The 27,778-nt window shown below is 39.9% G+C and overlaps 1 protein-coding gene across 1 annotated transcript in view; it reads left to right on the top strand.

Annotated features, from left to right (window-relative positions):
* cct6a (chaperonin containing TCP1, subunit 6A (zeta 1)) overlaps positions 1 to 23,647 on the top strand; it is a 41,065-nt gene extending 17,418 nt beyond the window's left edge. The window contains exons 8-14 of the mRNA XM_063031557.1: positions 618 to 700; positions 1,776 to 1,872; positions 16,201 to 16,348; positions 18,150 to 18,283; positions 20,070 to 20,172; positions 20,589 to 20,661; positions 23,266 to 23,647. Coding sequence (XP_062887627.1) covers positions 618 to 700; positions 1,776 to 1,872; positions 16,201 to 16,348; positions 18,150 to 18,283; positions 20,070 to 20,172; positions 20,589 to 20,661; positions 23,266 to 23,338 — 711 coding nt within the window. The 3' untranslated portion in view covers positions 23,339 to 23,647. The remainder of the gene's footprint in view (positions 1 to 617; positions 701 to 1,775; positions 1,873 to 16,200; positions 16,349 to 18,149; positions 18,284 to 20,069; positions 20,173 to 20,588; positions 20,662 to 23,265) is intronic.
* The last annotated feature ends 4,131 nt before the right edge of the window (positions 23,648 to 27,778 follow it).

Genomic DNA, 27,778 nt, shown 5'->3' with positions numbered 1-27,778 from the left:
CAGTTGCTACAGGAGATCAGACTACAATATGCATACTGCAAGGGGTTTTCCTAATATCTGAATATTAGTTTGCCTCTTAGCTTGAGCAGATTTTGCCATTCTACTTAAAATTCAATTTTCACCTGTAAAATAGTGTTCGTGATTTGTTTTTCCTTTGGGTAGAGTGAGTAATATTCGCACCTGAATGTTTAGCGGTTTTGTTTCCTGTTGTCTGGTGACTATAATCAAAGCACTTGTGCAGTATCTAACTGCATATTATTATTTCTAACTTAAATTTTCAGCATATTTTAATGAATTCTCTTCTGTCTGTATGGTTTTTGTTAATATATTTATCTGAAAGGTTCCTGTCTCTCAGCCTTTAGTGATGCAGGTTCAATCCTGACCCCAGTATTGAGTTTACACATTTTTCCTGTGGCCATAGGTGCTTCAGTTTCCTAGGTTGTCAGCTTAAGTTCCTCCTACTGTCGCTGAATGGTAAAATCTGGCTGGAGGTTGAAGGGAATTTTGAGAACAACATATGGTTGGTGTGAATGGTGTTTGATAGGTTTTGAAGAATTGGTGGGCCACGTGCCTTTTTCTGTGCTTTGAGTGAACAGCTTTTAAATTTAATTTGGCAGGGTATTGATCCATTATCGTTGGATGCATTTGCAAAAGAGGGCATTGTGGCACTCAGAAGAGCAAAGCGAAGAAACATGGAAAGGTTAGTCAAAAATGTGATATCCTGTATGGGTTAATAAGTGGCTGCAGAAATAAGACGGCTTGAGGTCAAGTTTGGAAGTAATTCAAACTTTTGGCGGAATCAGTAAACCAGACGATGATTTTTCTGCAGCCTATTATCGATTTATTGTACTTGAGTTTGCTGCTCAGTATTGCCCATTTCCCTGCTGCCATTCCCTACCTCCATTATGTGCTAATTTTCAAGTTAACCATCTATGTTTCCAGTTTGAAAGCAGCCATTTAAATATTATACTGGTTTTACTGCATCAGGGTCCCTAACCTTCTGCCACCTAGCAATGTACAAACGTTGGATTAAAGTTCACACATGGGGAAAATTGTATTTATCCTGCTTATTGTGATTCTGACTTGTTGGATGCAGCCTTTCTTCCATATATTGTAGATGTGTAGAATTAATCTAATTTTTGTCTTCAAGATTACTTCAAAATAACTGACAGAACACCTGAAAACAGTTGCACATCTATGGTGTTTCAGAATTTTATGATGCATTACCATAGAATGAGGCTTACACATAGCAAAATAGACCATAGATACTGGAAATAATTGAAATGTTGGATGGCATCAGTGAAAAGAGCCTTAAACAGTTTTCGTCCATTGCCAATACTGGACCTTAGTTGTTTGCAGGATTTTCTTTTTCAGATTTCCACGTTTTATATTTGTAACTATACCAACTAAAGTTGAGCAAAATAGATTATGGGATCTGAAATAACGTTCCTTTCCATGAATCTGGATGCCATTAGGGTGCTTGGATGTCTTTGAGCTATACCTGGCTTTGATAAACAGAAATGTTCAACGTTGCCTGCCTTCTTCAGGAGCACAAGTTAATTTTAAATTTCTTAGGTTTAATTCTTTGTGCTTTCCATATTCCAAAATATTTCATGGCTTTTGGTCTTTTCAACTTGAGGTAATTTTAAGGTGTTTATCCATATGAAAAGGCATATAAATACTAAGGCTGTTTGAACTTGAGGTTATGAACCATAGATCAAGTGATAATTAATAAACTTTTGAATGTCGGTGACTAATGTTCACATTAATTTCAGGCTGACACTTGCTTGTGGAGGCATTGCCATGAATTCTGTGGAAGACCTCACCCCAGAATGCTTGGGACATGCTGGACTTGTATATGAGTACACTTTGGTAGGTAGTGTTAGTCACTTCTTTCCCTGTATTATTAAAATTGAGTTATTGGTTCATTCTGTAACATGGCTGGAATGCTGAAGCTTCGGGCCATCCAGTGGTGAACATTGCATGATGCATTAGACGGATACCCCCCCCCCCGCCCCTTTGCTTGCATCACTGCATACCCATCACATTTCACCACCACACAAAGCTAAGCAGGTCAAGATTGTTACTTCAAACTAAGAAACCTATGTGTGTTCTTGTACTTGCCCACACTGTTTAATCATTATCAACAATGGAACAATAATGGCCCAAACAAAGATTTCAACATCAATTCATTAGAAGTGATTTTTAACTGAATGTTCCGTGAAATGTGTAACTAATCCTGAATATATAATCCTTTATATAGAAGTGAAAAGTCAATTCCAACCTGCTAAAGCAACAAAATGTTCCAATGTTCTATAGATTCAGGATCAGTTCCTGTGGATTGGAGGGTAGCTAATGTTATCCCACTTTTTAAGAAAGGAGGGAGAGAGAGAAAACAGGCAATTATAGACCAGTTAGTGTGACATCAGCGGTGGGGAAGATGCTGGAATCAATTATAAAAGATGTAATAGCGGCATATTTGGATAGCAGTGGAGGGATAGGTCAGGGTCAGCATGGATTTACAAAGGAGAATTTTTTGGGAATGTGACTATGAAAATGGTCATGGGATGTAGTGTTCCTGGACTTTAAGAAAGCCTTTGATAAGGTCCCACATAGGAGGTTAGTGTGCAAAATTAGAGCAAATGGTATTGGGGGTAGGGTACTGAGATGGATAGAAAATTGGTTGGCAGACATGAAACAAAGAGTAGGGATTAATGGGTCCTTTTCAGAATGGCAGGCAGTGGCTGGTGGGGTGCCGCGAGGCTCGGTGTTGGGACCGCAGCTATTTACAATATACATTAATGATATAGATAAAGGGATTAAAAGTAACGTTAGCAAATTTGCAGATGGCACAAAGTTGGGTGGCAGTGTGAAATGTGAGGATGATGTTATGAGAATGCAGGGTGACTTGGACAGGTTGGGTGAGTGGGCAGATGCAGTTTAATGCGGATGAATGTGAGGTTATCTACTTTGGTGGCAAACAGGAAGGCAGATTACTATCTGAATGGTGTCAAGTTAGGAAAAGGGGAAGTACAACGAGATCTTGATGTCCTTGTTCATCAGTCACTGAAAGTAAGCATGCAGGTACAGCAGGCAGTGAGGAAAGCTAATGGCATGCTGGCCTTCATAACAAGGGGAATTGAGTATAGGAGCAAAGAGGTCCTTCTGCAGTTGTACAGGGCCCTGGTGAGACCACATCTGGAATATTGTGTACAGTTTTGGTCTCCAAATTTGAGGAAGGATATTCTAGCTATTGAGGGAGTGCAGCGTAGGTTCACGAGGTTAATTCCAGGGATGGTGGGACTGTCATATGTTGAAAGATTGGAGCAGCTGGGGTTGTATACACTGGAATTTAGAAGGATGAGAGGGAATCAGATTGAAACGTATAAGATTATTAGGGGATTGGACACACTAGAGGCAGGAAACATGTTCCTGATGTTGGGGGAGTCCAGAACCAGAGGCCACAGTTTAAGAATAAGGGGTAGACAATTTAGAATGGAGTTAAGGAAAAACTTTTTCACACAGAGGGTTATAGGTTCTGTGGAATGCTCTGCCTCAGAAGGCAGTGGAGGCCAATCCTCTGGATTCTTTCAAAAAAGAGATGGAACTCTTAAAGATAGCGGAGTGAAGGGATATGGGGAGAAGGCAGGAAGAGGGTACTGATTGTGGATGATCAGCCATGATCACAGTGAATGTTGGTGCTGGCTCGAAGGGCTGAATGGCCTACTCCTGCACCTATTGTCTGTTGTCTATAAAATAAACAGCAAGAGCAGATTACTAAAGACTGTTCTTTTCCCTGTTCGGACTGTGTTGTCTACATTAGTGATATTTACTTTCTTCAGAAGAAAGTTATTAACATCAACTTGCTGCTGATAATATTGTGATACAGATGTATGAATCATGAGCAGGAGGGGGCTCTTCGTTCATATAACAATCATAGCTTTTTTACCACTTGTTGAAAATCTAACTCTTGGGGGGAAAAAAACTTAAAAGGCTCTGATTCCAGTGGTCTTGAGGAAGAGCTCCAAAATCTCATAACCCTCCCTTGGAAGAAAACATTACATCTGTCTTAAATAGGTTATCACTTACTTTTAAACTGTGACCCCCCACTTCGCCTCGAGGAAATGGGTCATATCCACCCTATGTTTCACTTAAGTCCCATCTCAATGTTCTAAAGTCTAAATGATGTTCTAAATGATGGTAAGGTCACTGCCATTCATAGGTTTTAAATGTTGAGTCTGGCTATAGATTCAAACCTAATTTTAGATCTAGAATCGGGTTTAATATCACTGGCATATGTTGGGAATTTTTCTTTTTTGTTTTGCAGCAAAGCAGAGGTAGTGTTCATGCGTTCGTTGTTCATAACAGAAATCTGATGGCAGAAGGGAAGAGGCTGTTCCTAAAACGTTGAGCATGTGTCTTCGGGCTCCTTCCCTCCCCCTTGATGGTAGCAATGAGAGGGGGGCATGTCCTGGATGATGGATGCTGCTGTTTTGAGGCATGGCCTTTTGAAAGTGTTCAAAATGCTGGGGAGGCCAGTGCCCATGGTGGCTCTGGCTGACTTTACAACTTTCTGCAGCTTGTGCAGTGGCCCTCCGTATCATGAGGTGATGCAACCAGTTAGAATGCTCTCCATGGTGCATCTGTAGAAAATTGCGAGTGTCTGTGGCGACGTATCAATTCTCCTCAAACTCCTTATGAAATATAACTTGCAGTTGTGCCTTCCTTGTAATTGCATCAGTATGTTGGGTTCAGGATAAATCCTCAGAGATGTTAACGCCAGGAACTTGATACTGCTCACTTTATCAATTTCTGATTCCTTAATAAGGATGTATGTGTGTGTGTCAGTGTCTGTCTGTCAGTCAGCCAAATTTAGTTACCCTTTCAGTTGTGCCCAGCCACACAATTGTGGGTGTAGACAGATTAGAGCAGTGGGTTAAGCATGCATCCCTGAGTGTCGATTGTCATGAGGAGGAGATGATATTTCCGATCTGCATAGATTGTGGCTTCACGCTGAGGAAGTCAAGCATTCTGTTACAAAGGCCCAGTTTTTGGAGCTTTGTTGATTAGAACTGAGGGTATGATTTTGTTGAAAGCTGACCTGAATAAACAGCAGCCTGATGTAGGTATTATTGTTGTCCAGGTGATCCAAGGCTGAGTGGAGAGCCAGTGAGATTGCATCAGCTATTGAGGTGAGTCCAGCTCCTTGCTTAGGCAGAAGTTGCAACCTCTCAAAGCACCTCATCACAGTAGATGTGACTTCCACTGGATGATAGTTGTTGAATTAGCTCACCCTGTTCTTCTTGGGCACTAGAATGATTGTTGTCCTTTTGAAACAGTTCAGTTGTAAACCTCTGACTACAGCAGTAAGCGATTGAAGATGTCTTTGAACGATTCCACCAGTTGGTTGGTACAGGTTTTCAGACCCTTAGCAGGCCTGGTGCCTTGCAGAGAGTTTACCCTCTTGAAGGATGTTCTGATGTCAGCCTTTTAGACAGAGATTACAGGACATTGCAGGGATTCGCACGGGTGTAGTGTTATTGTCCCTTTCAAAGCGTGTATAAAAGGCTTTGAGCTCATTTGGGAGTGAAGTAACAGCCCACAAAACCAACCAGAGCTAACATGCACCCAATTCTGTCTCTAACCTCAATTGGAACTGTACTTTCACCCTTGAAATAGCCTTCTGTAGGTCCTACCTGAACGACTTGTATAGATCTGGATCTAATCTAATAGATCCACCTCCCTGCCCCAGAGGCCCGGAAACCGTCCAATAGGCGGACAGCATGCTACTCTAATGACCCTTGACCCCTGTCTCCAGCTAGCAGCCCCGCTTACAAAGTAATATGTTATCACCACCAAAAAGACATAACAAGGGGTACATAAAGAAGTAAACAAATTCCAAATATTTTCATATTATGTCTAACAATAGTTAACACCTAATGATGGCCATCTTAGATTCATTTAAAATACATAACTGTTTATTCAAAAGAAGATAAATCCAACCAACTAATATACTACAACTAATGTTAAAGACTTAGAAATCAAAGAAAAAATAAGTAAATATGTATTTTTTTAATTAAATCCTAAACTATATTAACTATTAAAGCAAACAACAACAGATCTAAGTAAATCGACCAGGTCTATGTCTGGGCACTCATAAAATGTGGAGCGGACCTTCATCAAAGCCGCTACAAACAGCTCCCAGCTAAGAATTAACTTAGATTAGTTTTTTTTCGACTGGGCAGTCCGAGAGGTTTTTATTTGGTCAGTTATCTTGCTTTTCTTTCTGAGTCATGATTTGTCTTTGGATTTAGTTTGCGCCTGCGCATTAGCTTACTTTATAAAATTTTAAGTTAAACTTTAAATATGGATCTTAATAAAATTAATATAATATCTTGGAATCTGAACAGTATAAACCAACCTATTAAGCGCAGAAAGATTTTTGAAAAATTAAAAACACTTAATACGGATATTATTTTTGCGCAGGACACTCATATCCGAGGGCAGGATGAAAATTGTTTTTTTTTTATTTTGGAGGGGACCCTTATTTCGTTCTTTAGCAGTAAATAAAATAGGAAGGGTATCTATTTTTATTAATTCTAAATCCCTTTTGTACATTTTAATACTGTTACTGATTTAATTGGAAGATACTTAATTGTTACTGGTCTGTTATGTGGTCAAAAGGTGGCTTTGGTGTGTGTTTATGCACCTAATATAGGTAGCCCTGAATTTTTTAAGAAGCTATTTTCTGTGCTGACGAATTTAAATGAATATAAGTTGATTATGGGCGGTGACTTTAACTGCTGTCGTTGATTGACAGATCGTCCACCAATCCATTGCTTCCTAATAAAGCTGCGACTTGTATTAATTCTTTTTTATTAGAATACGGTCTGGTGGATAATTGGAGATTTATGCATCATAAAGATGAGGATTTTTCTTTTTTTTTACATGTATACCATAAATACTCAAGAATTGATTATTTTTTGCTGGACACGCGTTTGATGCCCTCTGTTGTGATTGTGTTGTTGGATCATGCACCCATGAAATTAACTTTGAAGTTCCTTGATAATATTCTGAAGATAACTCAGTGGAGATTTAATTCTACATTGCTACAAGATTCAACCTTTGTAAGCTTTATTAAAGAGCAAATTTCTATATTTTTTTGAATTAGATACTACTGAGGGAATGTCAAATTTGGTTATTTGGGATACAATGAAATCTTTTCTTAGGGGGCAGATAATTTCATACTCAGTAGGTTTAAGAAGGAAAACCAAGGTGGAACTTTTAGTGATTACTAATAGGATTAAAGAAATAGATGAAGTTTATTCAGTATTGCCTAGTGAAGATCTCTATAAGGGTGGAACTCCAAACAGCATGATTTGCTTTTGACTTTTCCCATTGAGCAGTAACTTCTTCAATCTAAAAGTCAATTTTATATACAAACCCCATTTCCAGAAAAGTTGGGATATTTTCCAAAATGTAATAAAAACAAAAATCTGTGATATGTTAATTCATGTGAACCTTTATTTAACTGACAAAAGTACAAAGAAAAGATTTTCAATAGTTTTACTGACCAACTTAATTGTATTTTGTAAATATATACAAATTTAGAATTTGGCTGCAACACACTCAACAAAAGTTGGGAAAGGGTTAAAATAAGATTGAAAAGTGCACAGAAAAGTCATGCTACTGTGACAATTATAGCCACCTGGGCTCGGGAGTACCTCGGAAAACCATTGTCACTCAACACAATCCGTCGCTGCATCCAGAAATGCAACTTGAAACTGTATTACGCAAGGAGGAAGCCATACATCAACTCATGCAGAAACACCGGCGAGTTCCCTGGGCCCGAGCTCATCTCAGATGGACCAAAAGACTGTGAAACCGTGTACTGTGGTCAGATGAGTCCACATTTCAGCTATTTTTCGGGAAAAAACGGGCGTGGAGTTCTCTGTGCCAAAGATGTAAACGACCATCCAGATTGTTATCAGCAAAAAGTGCAAAAGCCAGCATCTGTGATGGTATGGGGGTGCATCAGTGCCCATGGCATGGGTGAGTTGCACGTATGTGAAGGTACCATTGACTCTGAGGCGTATATTAGGATTTTAGAGAGACCTATGTTGCCATCAAGGCGATGTCTCTTCCTGGGACGTCCATGCTTATTTCAGCAGGACAATGCCAGACCACATTCTGCACGGGCTACAGCAGCGTGGCTTTGTAGACCCAGAGTGCATGTGCTTGACTGGCCTGCTGCCACTCCAGATCTATCTCCTATTGAAAATGCATCATGAAGAGGAGAATCAGACAACGGAGACCACGGACTGTTGAGCAGCTAAAGTCTTATATCAAACAAGAATGGACAAAATTTCCAATTGCAGATCTACTACAATTAGTATCCTCAGTTCCAAAACGATTAAAAAGTGTTATTAAAGGGAAAGGTGATGTAACACAAAGGTAAACGTGCCCCTGTCCCAACTTTTGTTGAGTGTGTTGCAGCCATCAAATTCTAAATTTGTGTATGTTTACAGAATACAATGAAGTTGGTCAGTAAAACTATTGAAAATCTTTTCTTTGTACTTTTGTCAGTTAAATAAAGGTTCACGTGAATTAACATATCACAGACTTTTGTTTTTATTGCATTTTGGAAAATATCCCAACTTTTCTGGAAATGGAGTTTGTACATGACAGGTTAGGTAAATTATTGGCTGGTCAATTAAAAGTAAATGTGGCTAAAAGACATCCTGAAAATATGAAGACCTGATAGAACTGAAACGGTAGATCCTTATGAAATTAATAAGGTATTTATGGAGTTCTACTGTAACCTTTATAAATCTGAATTTTCAGACAATATTACTTTTATGAACAGATTTTTGCAAAAATTGAATACAGTCGGCCCTCCTTAACTGCGAGGGATTGGTTCCGGGACCCCTCACGGATACCAAAAAACACGGATGCTCAAGTCCCTTATTCAACCTGTCTAAATGCGGTGGAGCTTAGGACCCAGCGGAACCCCGGACCTTTTTTAACCTGTCTCAGTGCGGTGGACATTAGGACCCGGTGTGCTGAGCTCTGAATCCATAGTGTTTCTGTTCACGAAAATAATCATGATCACGATTTAAAATAAAGTGGAAATAATAAAGCAACCGGAAAGAGATGAAATGCCATCGGTCATTGGAAAAGTGTTAGGCTACAGACGGTCAACGATCACAACAATTTTAAAGGATAAAGTGAGAAAAGCCCCGCCCCAATTAAAGCTACAATTATTACTAAGCAACGCAGTGGTTTAGTTATTGGGTTTTGGGTTTTTGATCCTCCACATCAACCCGGCAGGGATGGAGAGCGCTTAGGAGTAGTCTGTCACTGGATCGAACTCGGGGAATTTCCATTCCCGAGCCTGGCGCTGAAACATACATTTCTTAAATGTTTTATATGCATAGAAAGGTAAAATATATGCTATATACTAAGACAAACGTTTGACTAACTGATGCTAAATAATACTGGATGTACCTGTTCCAACTTACTTAGTAAGAGAACTTTGGTTTTTTTCCAATCCCAATCCACAATAACCTACGCACATCTTCCCGTATACTTTAAATCATCTCTAGGTTACTTATAATACCTAATACAATGTAAATACTATGTAAAATAGTTGTTATACTGCATTGTTTAGGGAATAATGACAAGGAAAAAAAGTCTGTACATGTTCGAATGGCAAGTACTAGAAGAGCACTTCCGGGTTTTCTTGATTCGCGGTTGGTTAAATTCGCACATGCGGAACTCGTGGATAAGGAGAGCCGACGGTATACCTAAAATTTCTGTCCAAGATATGAATATATTAGATGCACCTATTAAACAAGAGGATATAGCAAGAGCTATATCCTCTTCCCAACCAGGTCAGGCTCTGGGACCGGATGGATATACAGTGGAATTTTATAAGACTTTCACTGAAATACTTACACCTCATTTATGTCAAATTTTCACTGATTCTGTATCCTCTGGGAATCTCCCAAAAACTTTTTATGAAGCATCAATCTCATTAATTCCTAAAAAAGAAAAAGGTTTATCTGAATGCGCTTCCTATAGACCAATCTCTCTACTGAATGTGGATTTTAAAATTCTTTCTAAGATCTTGGCTAACAGACTTGAGAGTATTTTACTTACTGTTATTTCCAATGATCAAAATGGATTTATTAAAAATAGGTACAGTCGGCCCTCCTTATCCGCGAGTTCCGCATGTGCGAATTCAACCAACTGAGAATCGAGAAAATCCGGAAGTGCTCTTCCAGCACTTGCTGTTCCAGGATGTACAGACTTCTTTTCTTGTCATTATTCCCTAAACAATGCAGTATAACGACTATTTTACAAAGCATTTACATTATATTAGGTATTATAAGTAATCTAGAGATGATTTAAAGTATACGGGAGGATTGCGTAGGTTATCGTGGATCGGGATCAAAAAAAAATGTAAGTTCTCTTGCTAAGCAAGTCGGAACAAGTACATCCGGTATTACTTAGCGTCAGTTAGTCAAATGTTTGTCTTAGTATATAGTATATATTTTACCTTTCTATGCATATAAAATACTTAAACGTATGTTTCAGGGCTGGGGAACAGAAGTTCCCGAGTTCGATCCAGTGACAGATCGCTCCCGAGTGCACTGTCCATTCCTGCCGGGTTGATGTGGAGAATCAAAAACCCTAAACCCCAAAACCTAATAATTAAATCACTGCGTAGCTTTAATCGGGCTGGGCCTTCCTCATTTTATCCTTTAAAATTGTTCCAATCGTTGACCAACTGTAACCTAATGCTTTTCCAATGACCGATGGCACTTCACCTCTTTCTGATGGCTTTATTATTTCCACTTTATTTTAAATCGCGATCGTGATTATTTTTGTATACAGAAACACTGCGGATTCAGAACTCCGCCGCCGGGTCCTAATGCCCACTGCACTGAGACAGGTTAAATAAGGTTCGGGGCTCCGCTGGGTCCTAAGATCCACCGCATTGAGACAGGTTGAATAAGGCAGCGGTCCCCAACCACCGGGCCGCGAGGAAACGATATGATTTGACGATATGAGTCAGCTGCACCTTTCCGCATTCCCTGTCACGCAGTGTTGAGCTTGAACGCACACGAGGTCATTAAGCATGGAAGGTCATTACCCTTGCGTCATCCATGTCAGCGCGGGAAGGAGATCAACTCCTCCAGCTTGGAAATCATGGTGGGCTGAAAAGTATTTTGACATAACATCTCTGCTGGCATTCTGGATCAAAGTCGAGGCTAAATATCCTGAGATAGCCACGAAAGCACTGAAAACGTTGCTTCCATTTCCAATATATCTCTGCAATGAATGCAACGAAAACTAAATTGCGGAATAGACTGGACATAAGGAACCTCCTTCGAGTATCGCTGTCTCCCATCACCCCTCGATGGCACCGTCTTGTTGCAGGGAATCAAGCCCAGGGCTCCCACTGATACAGTGATATTGGTGTGTTGCAATGATTTTATATGTTCATACGGGGGAAATATGTGCTGTGTGTTTACTATCCAAACATTACTGAAAATGTTATGATGCTATTGACTTATAAGTGACTTGTATAATCATATAACAATTACAGCACGGAAACAGGCCATCTCTGCCCTTCTAGTCCGTGCCAAACACTACTCTCACCTAGTCCCACCGACCTGCACTAAGCCCATACCCCTCCATTCCTTTCCTGTCCATATACCTATCCAATTTTTCTTTAAATGATAGTATTGAACCTGCCTCTACCACTTCTACTGGAAGTTTTTTCAACACTTACTTCAAGCTCCCCTGTCCTCCCCTGATAATTGACTTATCACTATATTCATGCGAGGAAAATATGTGCTGTGTGTTTAATATTAAATTCGTTAGATAAACCCTTTTATAAACAAAATTGAGTGTACCAGCCACTTATCACCTATATTCTGGACGTGATTAACACCCCCCCCGAACAGAATCTCCAAAAACGATTTGTAGAAAAAAATCGGCACGTACGCGGATGCGTACACAGGTGCCCGCGCAAGGCTTCATGGTCATTGTAGTCTTTCTCAGGGTGAACACAACGTATTTGACTGCACTCTTGTCCGTTGGCAACCCAACCCCCCCCCCCCCCGGGGCGGCTGGTCTGCAAGAATATTGTCAATAATAAACCGGTCCGTGGTGCAAAAAATAAGGGACTTGAGCATCGTGTTTTTTGGTATCCACGAGAGGTCCCGAAACCAATCCCTCGCAGATAAGGAGGGCCGACTGTATTCACATTTTAACATTCGAAGATTATTCCTCCTCTCCATCTAAAGAATTTGAATGTATTGTTTCTCTTGATGCAGAGAAAGCCTTTGATAGAGTGGAGTGGTCTTACTTATTTGAGGTTTTGGAAAGATTTAATTTTGGTCTGGGATTTATTTCCTGGATCAAATTGATCTATCGAGCCCCTATGGCTGCGGTTGTAGCTAACTAGACAACAACGGGGTGACCCATTAGGGCACCGTTTGAAAGAAGGCTAGTGCAGTCTGATGTGACCAGAGTGAACATTAAATTTTCCTGAATGCTATTGGTATCACTTTGCTTTGGAAACTGAAGTAGAAAACCTCAGTTTATTAAAGAAGAACGATGCGTAGCAAAGCAAATATAGCTCCTTGTTTAACAAAGGACACTTTTGATGGCATCACTTCTGGTTTATCTGCCACCCTTGTGCCTCTTGTTGTCATTCTGGAGACCTGCAGCCCTTTCATCCCCTGTCTCTTCAGCTCTTCTGCTGTTTGTTGTTTGTTTCTGATCCCGGAGATGTGCATGCCTCTCCTCTGTCTTCTCTCATCTTTTTTTGTCCTGACTCTCTGATCCTGGAGTTGTGCGGCCCTGGCCTCATCCGATTCTTGTTCTCTCCCTCTCCTTGCCGCTTCCTGACGAAGTTTGGCATCATCTCCTGACCATAATGTCCCCCTTCCCTTTCCACGCGGCATAATTAGGCTGACCATTTTTTTTACCCTAATGCTGGTTAGAAGATACGAAGCACTAACACCAAAGGATGCTGATTATTCTTGATGTGGTTGGCGCTCTCCTAAGTGGACGTGATATCGTCACTGCTGTCATTTGACTGCAGCAAAGGGTTTTATGGGTGTCTTGGAGTACATCATTACAATAAGATGTAATTATCTCTTATTGATGGGTGGCAGTTAGATCTCTCCCAATTCTACACATGCTGATGGTGATTAGCAGAATGTGAGCCCTTGAAATAGAGCTGCCCTGCCCTTTTGCTCCAGTAGGTGTCGCTGCTGAGGCTGGCCGTGCGCATGCATCGGGCTGTTGCGTCCCGGTTTCCATGATGGCCGAATGGGTCTCGGGTGAAAGCCAGCCTGTTGATTTTTGGGGAATTTTATATGAATATATAACCCAGAACTTTGCCTGCATTCTGTAAGTTTGCGCATTTAAATTTCATTTAGCCAAAAAAAGTGCTGCTGTAATGCACCATTTGCGCTAATTGGAGGTCACAAACAGAGCAAGGGAGTTTTACTAGTATATAGATAATCAAAAATCTCCTTACTTTAGATTATACAGAAGTACTCGGCAGGGATGTCCTCTTAGCCCTTTATTGTTTAACTTGGCTTTAGAACCCCTTGCTATTGCTCTTAGAGATTCCAATACTGTTCAGGGTATTAAGAGAGGAGACAAAGTACACAAGGTTTTGTTGTATGCAGATGACCTGTTAGTTTATGTTTCAGATCCTAGGAAATCTATTCCTTCTGTGTTATTTATATTTTCTGAATTCAGTAGTTTTTCTGGACATAAATTTACATAAAAGTGAGTTATTTCCCATTAATAATTACTCAGATCAATATCATCAAGTACCTTTTAGTATTGCTAAAAGTTACTTATCTTGGTATTAAAATTACTAAAAATTTTAAGGACCTGTTTACCCCCAACAAATGCTTTCTAAATGGTCACCTATGATATTATCATTAATAGGTCGAATTAATGCTATTAAAATGATAGTTCTACCGAAATTCGTATATACATTTCAGGCAGTTCCTTCCTTTGTTCCTAAAATGTTTTTTGACAGAATAGACTCTATAATCTTACTTTATATTTGGAATAATAAAAATCTAGATTGAGTAAACCCTTATTGCAGAAATTAAAAAAGGATGGTGGTATGGTTTTGCCAAATTTTAGAATGTATTATTGGGCAATTAATATTCGATACATTAGTTTTGGATTCATTATTCAGACATGCATGAATGTCCTTCATGGTTGGATTTGGAGGAAAACTCGGTGAAGGGATTCTCTTTGGCCTCTTTACTGGGAGCTCCTCTTCCCTTTTTGTTTTCTAAGATTAGTAGACAAGACCTTAATCCCATTATTAAACATACATTAAGAATTTGGTTTCCATTTCGTAGATCTTTTGAGTTAAATAATTTTGTTCTTTCTAGTAATATCCATTTCAGTTATTTTTTTAAACCAGTTTTGGATAAGGCCTTTTTAATTTGGAAAACCAAGGGTATAACAACTTTTTCAGATTTATTTTTAGGGGATTGTTTAATGTCTTTTTCTCAGTTAGTGGATAAATATGATTTATCTAATGTACACTTTTTTAGATATTTACAAATTAGGACTTTTTTTTAATGAGGTTTGCTGCCAAAGTACCCTTCTGCTTATCCACCTAATATGACAGATGCTCTCTTTCAGCTTAAACCACTTCAAAAAAGGTTGATAGCTATAATTTATAAATGGTTATTGAATTTAGGAATGGTATCTAAAGATAAAATTAAACATGCTTGGGAATTGGAATTTCAAGAGTCATTTTCAGATAATCAATGGAGTAAAATTTTTCAGTTGGTTAATAAATCATCTATTTGTACCTGCCATTCCTTGATACAGTTCAAGGTAGTGCATTGGGCCCATATGTCAAAGGATAAACTAGCAGGTATTTTCCAAAATCAGTCCTATTTGTGATAGATGTAATATTGAGGTGGCCATTTTAATTCGTATGTTTTGCTCTTGCATAAAGCTAGATAATTTTTGGAGAGATGTTTTTAAAATGCTATCAAAAGTCTTGGATCTGCACCTACAACCTAATTTACTTCGGGCAATCTTTGGGATTATCCCATCGGAAGCAGGAAATATTCCCGTTTCCACTCAACGTATGATAGTTTTTTCGACTTTATTGGCTAGGAGAGCCATTTTACTGAAGTGGAAGGATTCTAATCCACCTACTGTCTTTTATTGGCTTTCCTCCATTATGTCCTGTTTAAGTTTAGAGAAAATAAGAAGTCAGAGATTTGATGCATCCTTTAAAATTGAGCAAATCTGGTGACCTTTTATTCAATATTTTCATTTGATTTGATTTATTACTCATCCAATTATTTTTGTTGTCAAAGTTTTAGATTTGATGAGAAAGTCTTTCCTTTTTTTTGGTCGTATCCTCAGAATGGACTACCCAGTCCCTTTCTTTTTCCTTTTCTCGTATAGTGTAGTGGGTTTTTTTTTCTTCATTTAAAAATTTAGTTTTTTTTCTCTCTCTCCATGAATTGATAAGAGGAGAATTAGCTGTCGTCTTTTCTATTTTATATACTACATATTAGCTTAATACTATGTATGATTTTGATAATGTCTATTTCACTTTTTGTTTGTATTGTTATAGATATATATATTTTTGAGATAAATATATAGATTTGTATATATGCTCTTTTTATTTCAATAAAAAGATTAATAAAGAAAGATAGATCTGGATCACCAGTCTTGAATGTCACAGACTTAGCCATTCAGCAGACTGTGAATCTCCTGGCTCATCCATGGCTTTGAATTTGGGTATATCCAGTATGTTCTCAAAGGCACACTCATCTACACAGGTCTTCATTGAGTCTGTGACAACTGTCATTCAGACTCCGATTCATTCAGGCTTGAAGATGAATTCCAGGATTTTGTCTATTCCATTGACTCAAAGTAATCCTGTAAGCTAGAGGATGTGACCTGATTACACTATGGAAGAAGATGTGGTAAATTGTCAGGTATCTTCTCTTGGGTGTGGTGTAAAGCTCATTTTCTTATTTACATGCTTTGAGGAATTGTAATCAATGAGGAGGGAAGATGTATCATGAATTCTTGGACAATTAATTTTTGTAAATCTTATTGTGTTGGGATTCAGATTTTGTATTGTATAAAATTTGACTTTTTTTATATATACAGGGTGAAGAAAAGTTTACCTTTGTTGAGCAATGTGACAATCCACGGTCAGTGACACTGCTTCTGAAGGGTCCAAACAAGCACACTTTAACACAAATCAAAGATGCTGTGCGTGATGGCCTGCGTGCAGTAAAGAACGCAATTGAGGATGGCAAGTAATTTTAATTTACATGAATGAAGGAATCTTAAATGGGAGTTTGTACTTGATCTTTCATTGGAGTGGTGAACTTGAATGAGTCTTGAATCAATTTTGTCTCACTGAACGTTCAAACAAGTTTAAATAACTAAATCTTATTTGTAGTAGGTTATAAAGATTATTCTAAAGGCCATGCTAATCAAAGAGCTATCTAGCCTAATTGTTTTACAACTCTTGGTGTATTAGATTTCAGGCTAGACCATTCACTACTTTAAATTTGACAACACTTTCTACTCTTTCAGGCAATAATTATTGATTTACAATTCTTTGAAAACACTTTTCTTCACCAAACCTTTAATCTTGCCTATTAGTTTACATAAATTTTCTCCTGGTTTGTGTTTTGGAAAGAAATTGGTTCTTTCATTTCATTGTACCTTTGCCTGTCAGTTTTTAGACAAAAATTAAATCTTCCTTGAGACTATTGGGAATAAATTAACTGTATTCAACCTTTCCTGTCGGATAAAATTCTTGTGTTTAAATCACCTTTCGTATTCAAATCAATTTGTAACCTATCCTGTACTTTATACATTTCTAGCATAACCTTGCCTCTGTGTTTTATTGTGTCACCTTTAAAAATAAAACACAGATAATTTGCTGTCCATTGCTCATTGCTTCTGCTGAAAAATTCTTCAATCCAACTTGCACTGTTCTTTGAATACTTTTTTGATTAGTTTGCAACACGAGAGCTTTGGCTATCCAGATTATTTCAAGCTTTTTCATATCAAACGTGTTAACTTGGTTGTTATTTAGAAAATTTAATCCAGTTACCCAGAAATGGTCTTTTACAAATCCGTGCTGACTAAAGTATTTCTTGTTTTAAAAAAAGATGAAAATTTACAATTTAAGAAGAGACTACTTGACCCACTGTGTCTGCTAGTTGACAGTTACCCATCCTAACTTCCTGATCCTTAATCCTGCAGGTCAACAAACTTTAAATTACATTTCCATGTACAATTAGAATTTGAGAATTTTCACTCTCCCCACCTCGGGCAGTAATTTCCAGTCTACCTACCACTTTCTGGGTGGTGGTACTTTTATTTCTCACTCCTGATCTTTCTAACACTTACTTTAAGCCTACCCTCTAGCTTTTGACTTCCCTGCTGAGAACAGAAGGTCTTTCCTATTTATCAGCCCCCTCATAATTTTATACATTGTCTCTTGGAAATCTGTCTTTACTGATTTTGTTTTTCTTCCTTCTTGCCTGTATTAACTGGGAAGTTGAATGACAAAAGCTGGTCTAGGTATCCTAAATTTATATGCCTCACTTAAATGTCCCTCCATCTCCTTTATTCTAAAGAGACAGTGGACAAAGGCAGATGGGGTGCTTTTTAGTAGAATTTGTGCAGGGCAGTTAAATTAAAATATAATGGTGTACAATTATATTCGTGTTGGAGATTGCACCAAGAGTGAGCTGTCTTGACAAGGCTCACAGGATGATGGTGGTCTTGAACTTACTGCCTGAGAATGTTCTGATGGCAGAAATCTTCACCTGGTTGAAGAGCTGTGAACAACAATGCCTTTCTTGCTGTAAATGTACTGTACTGGACACTGCTTTCAAGTTTTGTTTAAAGCAAGTTGCTGCTGCATCTTCATTGTGCCACATTCACTTTCTCAGTGCTTTTGTTTCAAAAATTTAAAACATAACATAATCAAACATCGAGGCATTTGCTGAGCCAATTTCCCATATTTGTAGTTTTGTATTAAAACTTCAATTAGAATCAAGTGATAGCAAAATCACTTTGACTTTGTCTTATAGGATGTGTAGTGCCAGGTGCAGGTGCATTTGAAGTTGCCGTAGCAGATGCTTTGATCAAACACAAGCCCAACGTAAAGGGCAGAGCACAACTGGGAGTGCAAGCATTTGCAGATGCTCTGTTAGTTATTCCCAAGGTAAGAATCTTTTAGACATTGTATGTCTGAATATATTTTCAAATGCAGTTATTTTTCGGGGAACTTGGATTGCATTAGTTCTGCATTAAATTGGAATTGTTCTTCCTGACAGCTGCTAACAGGATTGTTATTTACTATGCACATAAGACGCTGGAGGCATCTCTGGAAGGGAATAAGAAGTCAACGTTTCAGGACGAGACCCTTCTGGACTGGAAGGGAAGGGGGAAGAAACCAGAAGAAAGTGGGGGGAGGGGAAGGAGAACAAGCTGGCAGGTGATTGCTGGTGGTGGGGGAATGAAGTGAGAACATCGGAGGTGATGTGCAGAGCACGTGAAGCGCTGAAGAACAAAGAATTTGACACGAGAGGAGTGAGGAGGTCAGCAGAAGGAGATAATGGATAGGTGAGGAGTAGAGAAGGGGTCAGAGGGAGCTAGAATGATGTAAGGAAAAGAGGAGGGGGAGAAATCATTGGAAAATAGCAAAATCGATGTTCATGCCGACAGGTTGGAGGCTACCCAGATGGAGTATGAGGTGTTATTCCTCCAACCTGAGTGTGGCCTCATTGCGACAGTTGTGAAGGCCATGGGCCAACATGTCGGAATTGGGGATGAAATTAAAACTGGTGGCCACTGAGAAACTTTGTCTTTTGTGGCGGATGGAGAAAGGTGCTCAATGAATCCTTCTCCCAATCTACGTCAGGCCTCAGAAAGGTAGAGGAGGCCACACTGGGAGCGCTGGATATAGTAGACCCACTTGCTAGAATAGTCTCTAAATTTGGAAGGAATTTTTGGAGTCCTGAATGGTGGTGATGGTAGTAATTTAGGGCCAGGTATAGCACTTGTCCCACTTGCAGGCTGCTGTGCCAAAAGTTAAGGATAGTTTGCAGATCGGATCGAAATAAGCCTTGCACATTCAATGCTACAAACAACACACTTTATTGCTAAGTTACAACAAATGGTACTTATCTTGGAACCGAGCCTGAGTCCGTTTAACTGCAGGGCCCCATTCCAATCGGTCCACAGTGTCAGTCGCAACCTAATCTGTGGTGAGCCCAAATCCAAGAGACCTCACCACTGGTGTGTTTTCTTTCTTTTATACCTTGGTCACTTCTCCACCCCTACCCGGCTGGATCATTTGTTCAGCTCGACTCATCGTGGATCATTGCCTTGGGCACTGCAGGCTCAGGTCTGCAGAGACAATACCTTGGTTACCTAGCACCCAGGTCACCTTTCCCCTCCACATTACACGTTTGATCCCAGCAATTGTTCCTTGTGCTCTGGCTGACATTTTATGATTCTTATTATACAGGCATAAGTACCAGGTGGGGATGAGTGGACAAGGGAGTCATGTAGAGAGTGTGATCCTATGGAAAACGGAGGTAGGGAGGGAATGAAGTATTTAGTAGTAGGATCCTGTTTAAAAATTGCAGGGTATGGGGAATGATGTGCTGGATGTGTGGAGGCTCATGGGGTGGGAGTAAGAACAAGGGGAGCTCTATCCCTTCAATGGCAGTGGGAAGCTGGGGTGAGAGTGATGATTGGGAATTGGAGATGCAGGTGAGGATGGCAGCCATGGTAGAGCAAGGGAAAGTCTTTAAAGAAGTTGGATGTCTCAGGTACTCTGGAATTAATTGCTATAAATATCTATTTTAAAGTAATTAAGGAATGTGCACAATGCACTTTGTGTTCTTATGTTTTTAGCTGCTCTTTTCCGTTCTTATCCTTTTAACCTCTGCAAGATATGACTGATATATTTGTACAGCAAATAATTAGCCACCGTTTTTCAGATACTTGCGCAAAACTCAGGATATGACCCTCAAGAGACACTTGTAAAAATCCAGACAGAATACTCCAAGTGCAGTCAACTTGTTGGAGTAGACTTAAATACTGGTAAGTAAGCATGTGAGTCGGCAGGTTAATTGCTCCTTGTGTATAGGGGAATGATGGCCTTGGGCTGGGGGTGGGGAATGGGAGAATAGAGAGGGAATGAGATTAATGTAAACTGGGCTATAGGGCTTGTTTCTCACATTACGGAGAATTGATGTAATATATCTACAATGAAATGCTTAATGTCGTGTCCTGATACTTTCAACTGTTTGTTGAAATTTGCTTTGACTACATAATTTAAATTCAAGTTTAATGGGAATTAATGGAAAGGTTCAGTGACTTTGGATCAAATGTGGGAAGATGTGACTAGCTTGTGGGTAGTTTGTTAGAATGGATGAGTTGCAACAAAAGGCCTGTTTCTGTGCTGTCAGATTAAGTGACTCTGTGAACCAGTATCTGTTTGATTCATCATTTTGCAGGTGAACCAATGCTGGCTGGAGAAGCTGGAGTTTGGGACAATTATAATGTCAAAAAGCAGTTGCTTCATTCATGGTAAGAGATGAAGAAATAAACCTGGTTTTGTCATGGTCTATTTTGCTAATTATTCCAACTTCTGTGTATGAGCATTCAAATGTTGAGGCATTGTCAGTGCTCATTATTTCAGTATTGGGGAGTTTTGTCCCTGCGCAAAATTACGTGATCTTTGGCTGTATATTTGTCCACAATGTGCACCGTATTGACAACACTTTGACCTATCTAATTCACGCTTTTGAAAAGTCAGTTATTATTTCTCCATTTTTGTTGCACACAGGAAAGATGTGAATTTGTTTTGGGATTCTCATGGCATTGGATAAATTAAAGAAGCTGATTTGGAGAAATTAGACATGCCAGCTTGTTTGGGTTTAGAGTTTATAATCCCAGGGTATGTTAATGGGTAAATTTTAATTTACTGCACAAGGGAGAAGCTGAATCTTGCTGTCATTTTCAGTTTTTTCAAGTTACTCTTCATTGGAAGTGGTTATCACAGCATGAAGCTTTTACTTATTAAGCTAAAGCCACTTTCTGCATGTGCAGTTTGCAAAAGGTAAATATTCAGAAGTTGGAAACGAAGTGTTAACTGGGTAGGGTGCATCCCTCAGTAAGGTCTCCTGACAGAAAAACATAATAGACAGTATTTACTGTATCCTTAACAAGAAGGTTTGATAAATTGAACATAGAACAATACAGTGCAAAAGCAGGCTGTGTATCATAATATTGTGCTAAATTAAACCAATGGTACTTAATCTTTTCTGCCTGCATGTGGTCCATATCATTCCATTTTCTGCATATTTATACGCCCATCTAAGGGCATCTCAAATACCTTAGCAAGTCTGACTCCACCACCAGACCTAACATCTACCGTCCTAGAAACAAAAAAAAAATGCCCCCACAATCTCCTCTGAATGTTTCCTCTCTCAATTTTATAAACTATCCATTCAACTCTTGGTCTCTGCTGCTTTGAAGAAAGCATCCTAAATTTGTCCAATCTCTGCTTGTATAACAAATGCCTCTAATCCAGACAGCATCCTGATAAACCTCTTCTGCAGTTTCTCCAAAGCTTTCACATCCTTATAAAGGTTTAATGAAACACACCAAATGTGGCCTAACCAGTTATGAAGTTGCAACATAACTTCTTGACTCCTATTGACTTGTGCGGCCACTTTCAGGGAGCTATGGTCTTGCCATTAACAGTGTTCTGTACCAGAGTGACTTCTCTTAAAGTGCAGTTCCTCGCATATGCTTGGATTAGGCTCTGTCTACCATATCTGTAAGCCATCATATCCTGAAGCAATCTTCTACACTATCCACCATACCATCAGTCTGTCATCTGCAAACTTACCAACCCACCTATCCGCATTTTCATCCAAGTCATTTACATACACCACAGAACAGCAGAAGTCGCAGTATGGATCCCTGTGGAACACCACTATTCAAGAACCTCCAGCCAGAATAAGATCTGTTGACCACTATCCTCCATCTTGTATGGGCTAGCCAATTCTGAATCAAAACTACCAAGTCACACTGATAGATTCGATATATCTTAATCTTCTGGATGAGTATACCAAGGAAGACCTTGTTGAATGCCTTACAAAAATCCATGTGGACAACATCCACAGCTCGATCCTCATTGAACACCTTGGTCAATTGGAATCACATTGAACTGCATTCTGTAAAAGGTTATCTGAAACTGCTGTGGGCGGTATCTTTTTATATCTGCAGGAATGAACACTGGTGAATAATAGAGATGCCTAGTTCAATCTTGAAGTCTTAAGTTTTTCTTCCTGTTCACTCTCACCAAAGGATATGCTAGGCTATATATGTAAAACAAGTTTAAACAATACTTTTAAATTGAACCTTAACATGTGGAAGTTCTGCCCCTCGTAGTGGACTTTTTAAGAAATATGCAGAAGTTATAGCAGAGATGCCTTCAGTTTCTTAATAATGACCAGCATGCTGTCTTAGCACTGATGCATGAGGAGGGTTCATTGACAGGCAATTAGTTCTCATTCAGCTGACACTTGTAGAATAACCCTCGAACCTAAATGAGGCACACCATTGCTGTCTTCAAGCAGAACAGTTTAATCTACTTAGTTAACTGAGTAATTCACATTTTTCCTAACCAGCAGCATTTTGTAAGATGTCAAGGTTGTACTGTTGCAACGGCATATTGATGTCTAGGAAAAATACGAGCGAGTTTCTTGCTTCATTTGTTAGTGGATAGGGAGACAGCTGTTTCAGCTCTTGGTATGACCCACCTGGTGAGATGAGGCTCCAGCATTGCTGTTTGTCCTCTCTCATTTTCCATATTATAATTATTTATGAATCATTTTTGCAGCTGAAATATTTGAAAGAATGCTTAAAAATATAGATTGTTGTGGTTTGTTTTCGAGTAGATATTGATTGGAAATGCACATGTTCTGCACTTTAAACTGGGGTTTTAAGTTGCACACCTTGAGACTGATGGTTGACGGGTATCCCTGCCTGGGGGCGTACCTAGGGGCACATTAGTGCCAAAAACTATATCATGGGTAGTCACATTTTCTAGCAGTTAATTTTATTTTAATTGTTTGCAAGTATTTTTGAACTGTAATTTTTCTTTAAAATATTGTTTTTCAGTACTGTAATTGCCAGCAATATTCTTCTTGTTGATGAGATAATGCGAGCTGGAATGTCATCATTGAAGGGCTAAATGAAGAGTGGAGTCCCTTTGATAGCAGACTTTTCTGAGTCCAGCATATCATCCATAATGCAGCCAACTGAAGTTACTCCGAAATAGGTATAACTAACGTTGAGGCTTTCCATTCTGTGGCTGTTTAAAAAAACATATGCAGAGGCAAGGTGTAGTTTCACCAAATCTTTTAGCAGTAAGACATGCATTCATGTTTCATGGTTATTTATGATCAATTTTTGTATCTTGCATTCAATTAAACAGTTTGGTTTCCTAATCTTTATATTCAAACCCTCAATAAACTTAGTTGTTTTGCAAATGAAATTTGTGTTTCTGTATGTGGTATACACTCTACAAGTTATAAGTTTCCTCCATCTCTTAACAGGTTGTCTAATGTATTGTTGCTGGTAGAGTAAGAATGCATGTGAGCTGTTCAATCATCACTTTGTTCACCTATTGTACCAATGGATGTGGACGTTAATTCCAGTCAAGCCTTTTAAACAGAAGTGGTATGATTATTAAATCACTTCCCCTGGCTCAAAATTCAAGATGTTCAATGTCATTTCCTGTAAACAAGTGTAAAGGGCAACAGAATAATTGTTACTCCAGATCTGATAAAGCACAAAAAAACACAAAAGATAAATATAATAATAAAAGAGAAAAACACATGCACAATGTTCATAAAGTGACACTAGATTATACATGAGGTGACTGACAAACTAATGGGGGAGTTGGTGAGAAGTGTTGATCAGCTTTACTGCTTGGTGAAAGTAATTCCACGAGTAGGGCGAGTGGGATCCTTTGATGTTACTGGCCCTTCTCTGGTACCTTTCTGGATATATGTCCTGGATGGCAGGTAAGCTGGTACTGGTGATCTGTTAAAGAGTTCTGAAAACCCATTATGAAGCCTTCCTTCTGCTGCAGTGCAGTTTGTGTACCAGGCAGTTAATGCAGCTTGTCAAGGTGCACTCTACTGTGCATCTGTAGAATGATGTGAGCATGGATGTGCAAAGTCCAGCTCTCTTTAGCTTCCTCGGAAAGTAGAGGTGTTGATGAGCTTTCTTGACTGTGTAGTATGTGTTCTGGGAATATGAGAGGTTGTGTATGTTTTGCACTTCCAGGAGTTTGAAGCTGCTTGCAGTTTCTACTGCCGTGCCCCCAATGTAAAGAGGGGTGTGAGATCTCCTGAAGTTGATAACCACCTCCTTCGTCTTGTTGACATTGAGGAGGATATTTGCCTCAAGCTGTAACACTGTCAGATATAGGAGCAGCATTAAGCCATTTGGCCCATTGAGTGTGCTCTGGCATTTCGTCATGGCTGATCCATTTTCTCTCTCAGCTCCAATTTCATGCCTTCTCCCTGTATCCCTTCATGCCCTGACTAATCAAGAGTCTTATCAACCTCTACCTTAAATATGCCCAATGACTTGGCCTTCACAGCCACTTGTGGGAATGATTTATACAGATTTACCATTCTGGCTAAAAAAAAACAACCTCATCTCTGTTCTAAAAGGACATCCTTCTATTCTGAGGTTGTGTCATTTGGTCTCCCCCACCATCAGAAACATTGACTCTATCTTGGACTTGCAACATTCAATAGGTTTCAATGTGGTCATCCCTCATTTTTCTGAATTCCAGTGAATACAGGCCCAAAGCTATCAAACACTTCATATGACAAGCTGTTCAATCCTGGAATCATTTTCGTAAACGTTTGAACCCTGTCCAATGACAGCACAGCCTTTCTTAGATAAGGGGCCCAAAACTGCTCACAATATTCCAAGTGAGGCCTCACCAGTGCTTCATAAAGACTTAACATTACATGCAACACACATCAAAGTTGCTGGTGAGCGCAGCAGGCCAGGCAGCATCTATAGGAAGAGGCGCAGTCGACGTTTCAGGCCGAGACCCTTCGTCAGGACTAACTGAAGGAAGAGTGAGTAAGGGATTTGAAAGCTGGAGGGGGAGGGGGAGATGCAAAATGATAGGAGAAGACAGGAGGGGGAGGGATGGAGCCAAGAGCTGGACAGGTGATAGGCAAAAGGGATACGAGAGGATCATGGGACAGGAGGTCCGGGAAGAAAGACGGGGGGGGGTGACCCAGAGGATGGGCAAGGGGTATATTCAGAGGGACAGAGGGAGAAAAAGGAGAGTGAGAGAAAGAATGTGTGCATAAAAATGAGTAACAGCTGACCTCCTGTCCCATGATCCTCTCGTATCCCCTTTTGCCTATCACCTGTCCAGCTCTCGGCTCTATCCCTCCCCCTCCTGTCTTCTCCTATCATTTTGCATCTCCCCCTCCCCCTCCAGCTTTCAAATCCCTTACTCACTCTTCCTTCAGTTAGTCCTGACGAAGGGTCTCGGCCTGAAACGTCGACTGCGCCTCTTCCTATAGATGCTGCCTGGCCTGCTGCGTTCACCAGCAACTTTGATGTGTGTTGCTTGAATTTCCAGCATCTGCAGAATTCCTGTTGTTTGCACTTAACATTACATCCTTGCTTTTATATTCTAGTTTTCTCAAAATGAATGTTGACATCACATTTGCCTTCCTCACCACTGTCTTAACCTGCAAATTAACCTTTAGGGAATCCCTTTGCACCTCAGGTTTTTGAATTTCCTCTCCATTAAGAAAATAGTCTACACTTTCATTTCTTCTGCCAAAATGCAGGATCATACATTTTGCGACAAGTATTCCATCTGTCACTTTGCCCATGCTCCTAATCTGTCTTAAGTCCTTCTGTAGCGCCGCTATTCCTCGAAAGTACTTGCCTCGCTACCTATCTTCATAACGTTCACAAACTTGGACACAAAGCTGTCAATTCTGTTGTCCAAGATGTGGTCCCAACACCAACCTCTAGAACATCACTGGTCAACAGCAGCCATCAGAAAAGGCTACCTTCATTTCCACTCTTGCCTTTTGCCAATCAACCAATACTCTATCCATTATAGTATCTTTCCTGTAATACTATGGACCTTTATCTCATTAAGCAGCTTCATTTGCGGCACCTTGTCAAAGGCCTTCTGAAAATCCAAACACAACATCCACTGCTTCTGTTTTGTCAATCCTGCTTGTTATTTCTTCAAAGAAATCCAACAGATTTGTCAGGCAAAATTTTCCCCTAAGGAAAAATGCTAACTGTGGCCTATTTTACCTTGTGCCTCCCAAGTACCCCAAAACCACATCCTTAACAATCACAGCTTCCTAACCACTGAGGTCAGACTAACAAGTTTATAGTTTCCTTTTTTCTGACTGTCTCCTTTGAAGAATGGGGTGATGTTTACAAATTTCCTGTCTTCTGGAAAATAGAAAACCTACATTTGTGACTAGATGCCCACCCATATTCGCTGGGGATTGTTATCGGACAGGTGTTCTTTAATTTTTTTGTGCATAGGCAGCCTTTGTCCTCTTGATGCCTAAGAGAGGTGAGAGCTGTAGTGTCAAGGCAGGTGTTCCATGCTGTTCTTGGACTACAGTTCAGCTTTCAACACCGTAATTCCATCCAGTCTGGACAGGAAGCTCAGAGACCCAGCATTGACCCTGCCCTGTGCAGCTGGATCCTGAACTTGCTGGCAGGTGGGTTCCCTCACCTCCACTCCTCTGACTCTCAGCACAGGCGCCCTTTAGGGCTGTGTATTAAGTCCCCTCTTTTACTCCGTGTCGTCACCCACAGCTCTAATCCTCTAATTAAATTTGCCAATGACACTACATTGATTGGTCTTATCTCAAACAATAACGAGGTGGCCTACAGGGAAGAAGTCATCTCTCTGATACAGTGGTGTCAAGAAAACAACCTCTCCCTCAATGGTGCAAAAACAAAGGAGCTGGTTGTGGATCACAGGAAGAATGGAGACGGGCTCACCCCTATTGATATCAAGGATCGAGAGGGTAAACAGCTTTAAGTTGTTCGGCATCCACATCACCGAGGGCCTCACATGGTCTGTGCACACTAGCTGTGTGGTGAAAAAGGTACAACAGTGCCTTTGGTATGGGGCCCAAATCTTAAGAACTTTCTAAAGGGGCACAATTGAGAGCATCCTGACTGGCTGTATCTCTGCCTGGTATGGGAACTGTACTAACCTCAATCGCAGGTCTCTGCAGAGAGTGGTGTGGACAGCCCAGCACATCTGTAGTTGTGAACTTCCCATGATTCAAGGCATTTACAAAGACAGGTGTGGAAAAAAAAGGACCCGAAGGATCATTGGGGACCCCAAGTCACCCCAGTCACAATCTATTCCAGCTGTTACCATCCAGGAAATGGTACCGCAGCATAAAAGCCAGGACCAACAGGCTCTGGGACAGCTTCTTCCACCAGGCCATCAGACTGATTAACTCACACTGGTCATAGTGTATTTCTAGGTTACATTGACTGTTCTATTTATTATAAATTACTATGATTGCACATTGCACACTTAGATGGAGACGTAATGTAAAAAGTTTTCCTCATGTATGTGAAGGATGTAAGA

Source organism: Mobula hypostoma, chromosome 23, assembly GCF_963921235.1.
Source record: "Mobula hypostoma chromosome 23, sMobHyp1.1, whole genome shotgun sequence".
NCBI lineage: Eukaryota > Metazoa > Chordata > Chondrichthyes > Myliobatiformes > Myliobatidae > Mobula > Mobula hypostoma.
The sequence above is the reverse complement of the archived record's forward strand: the minus strand, read 5'-3'. Positions and strand labels throughout refer to the sequence as shown.